The following is a 2,921-nucleotide window of genomic DNA, read 5'->3' as shown; positions in this document are numbered from 1 at the left end:
TGTAAACAAGATCTTCATTTTAATGCAACGACACTTACATCGTCATCGCATCTCGTGCGCCATTGATAAGGCTGCCGCCTCAACGCACAACTAAAATTCGAATGCAACGTTTTTGCATTCGAATGTGGATTTTTGTTTTCAATTCGACAAATATTCGAAAATCGATTTTTTTTATTTTTTTTGACAGCCCTAATATAATCTAGCTAGCTAAAATAGATTGCAGTGAAAATTGTCAGAATGGCTTGTCAGGGACAAATCAGTTAGTAATGTTTAGCATGATATACCATAATTTTTCATCAAAATCAATAAAGAATATAAACATTAATGTACATTAATGTAGTTTTTTTTTTTAGGATATTAATACTTTTATTCAGCACGAATGCATTAAATGGATCAAAATGGTCAGTAATTGACATTTGCATTGTTTCGAAAAAATTAATATTTTAAAAAAAAATACTGATTCTTTGGAACTTTCTGTTCATCATAGAATTCAAAAAAAATTTTTAAATATAATAAATTTGCCAAAATAATAATCCGACCAGGCCTGCTGATTGAGCCCAGGTTAACCTAATGCCTTAATGATGGACGTGTTTTCTCTTCATGTCTTTACAGAACCACCAGACCCTCACTGGCTGGCCTTCCTCATTTCAGTGACTGTGTGCTTCTGCACCCTCATCTGTGTCACTGTCATCTGTTATTACAGGTGAGATCATCACCGCACTGAAGCAGCAAAACACACTGAAGCTCTTACATATAATAGCCGCTTGTGACGTGCCCGTTTTTTCCACATCAGTGAACTGTAACTGTAATGCTTGCTGTGTTTTTGCATAGTACCTTTGAAAACACATGCCACCCACATCATGGCCTGTTGTTGTCGAAAGAGAAACACTTCTGTTGCTGCAAGTAGGGGCAAGACTACTAACTATGGAAAAGTTTGCCTTTATAACAAATCAATCTTTTAGTGTCTTGATTACTGAGCTGTCAAAACGTGTCATGTTTGTAAAAAAAAGAAAAGAAAAGAAAGCTCTCAGATTTCAAGTACAGCTGTAAAAAAGATTTAGTTTTTGACTGTGTCCTCAGGTATAAGTGGCAGACAGAGAGGCAACGCTACCACAGAGACCTGGAGCAGAACGAGGCCTTCATCTCAGCTGGAGAATCTCTGAAAGATCTCATCAACCTTTCTCAAACCTCAGGCAGTGGTTCCGGGCTCCCCCTGCTGGTGAGAAATCAGCAATGCAGACTGTAGGATCTTTGTAGGCTCATTTTTTTATTCACCGTGTTCATGCTCATTTTTACAGGTGCAGCGCACCATTGCGAAGCAGATCCAGACAGTGCGTCTTATTGGAAAAGGCAGGTATGGAGAGGTGTGGCTCGGCCGGTGGAGGGGGGAGAAGGTAGCAGTGAAAGTGTTCTTCACTCGAGAGGAGGCCAGCTGGTTCAGGGAGACAGAGATCTACCAAACCGTGCTCATGAGACACGAGAACATACTAGGTACACTTCATGTCATTCAAGATGATCTCGTTCATGTGTAGTGTTTGAAATTGTAAATCAATTGTGTAACGCAACTCTTCGATCTGTCTGAAGGCTTCATTGCTGCTGACATTAATGGCACTGGAGCATCTACGCAGCTATACCTGATCACAGACTACCATGAGAACGGCTCTCTGTATGACTATTTGAAGTTCACTACTCTGGACACGCAGGCCCTGCTCAAACTGGCCTACTCTGCAGCCTGTGGCTTGTGCCACCTGCACACGGAGATCTACGGCACACAGGGAAAACCAGCCATCGCTCACAGAGACCTGAAGAGCAAGAACATCCTCATAAAGAAAAATGGCACCTGTTGCATCGCTGACCTTGGGCTTGCTGTCAAATACATCAGGTGCTTCGTCACTCTTCGTTCATTTTGAAGTGGTTTGTTCAGTCATTTTGAGGAAGTAACGTTTTTTTGTTTGTCTCAGTGACACAAATGAAGTGGACATCCCACTGAGCACACGTATGGGGACCCGACGCTATATGGCTCCAGAGGTCCTGGATGAGACTCTGAATAAGAACCACTTCCAGGCCTACATCATGGCGGACATCTACAGTTATGGGCTGGTTATATGGGAAATGGCCAGACGCTGTGTCACTGGAGGTATTCACTGGCAAATCTTTTTGTTTTGCTTTATACTTTATCTGTTAAAAGATTTTTGATAACACTTTAATATAGGGACCAATTCTCACTATTAACTAGTTGCTTATTAGTATGCCTATTATTAACATAATTGGCCGAAAGCTTATTTATTCAGCTTTCAGGTGATATATAAATCTCAATTTTAAAAAAAATTGACCTTTATGACTGGTTTTGTGGTCCATGGTCACATATATTCTCCATGACCATATTCTACATCCCTAATCCTGCCCAATACCTAAACTTAACAACTACCTTACTAACTATTAATAAGCAGCAAATTAGGAGATTGAGGCAAAAAGGCCTGACTTCTCCAATCATTTTGTCTGCATAAGCCCCGCCCCTTTCTTTTAATCAACTGCAAGCTTGCATTCAGAACTGCCTCCATTAGTGCTGGGCGGTATACTAGTTCATACCAAATACCGGTGTTTATTTTTGTTATGATATGAATTTTTAAAATACCACAATACACCGGTATGTCGCTTAAACAACGTTCGGAACGCGACACTGTTTGAAAGGGGTCCCTTTTCACTGTTGCACTGTGGTGAGGGAACAGCTGTATGTGTTCCTAAGCGTGAAAGTTCAGAAACAAGCTGTAGAACTAATAGAACGTGATGACACAGAAGAACTCATCCACAATATCCACATTGACCGCCACAAATATCCACCGCCCCCTGCCATCAGCTCCCGCGTCTCACACACACACACGAGCGCAACTTTAGCACTAGATTTAGCAACTTTCAGACCC

The 2,921-nt window shown here is 41.1% G+C and overlaps 1 protein-coding gene across 1 annotated transcript in view; it reads left to right on the top strand.

Annotated features, from left to right (window-relative positions):
* LOC107706029 (bone morphogenetic protein receptor type-1A-like) overlaps positions 1 to 2,921 on the top strand; it is a 25,833-nt gene that overhangs the window by 20,236 nt on the left and 2,676 nt on the right. Inside the window, exons 7-11 of the mRNA XM_016509584.1 lie at positions 613 to 703; positions 1,081 to 1,219; positions 1,299 to 1,491; positions 1,585 to 1,882; positions 1,962 to 2,137. Of these exons, the coding sequence (XP_016365070.1) occupies positions 613 to 703; positions 1,081 to 1,219; positions 1,299 to 1,491; positions 1,585 to 1,882; positions 1,962 to 2,137 (897 nt within the window). The remainder of the gene's footprint in view (positions 1 to 612; positions 704 to 1,080; positions 1,220 to 1,298; positions 1,492 to 1,584; positions 1,883 to 1,961; positions 2,138 to 2,921) is intronic.

The sequence above is a fragment of the Sinocyclocheilus rhinocerous genome, unplaced genomic scaffold (assembly GCF_001515625.1).
Source record: "Sinocyclocheilus rhinocerous isolate Xijiao unplaced genomic scaffold, SAMN03320098_v1.1 scaffold3034, whole genome shotgun sequence".
Classification (NCBI taxonomy): Eukaryota; Metazoa; Chordata; class Actinopteri; order Cypriniformes; family Cyprinidae; genus Sinocyclocheilus; species Sinocyclocheilus rhinocerous.
Note: the sequence above shows the minus strand (reverse complement) of the source record. Positions and strands in the feature narration are given on the sequence as shown.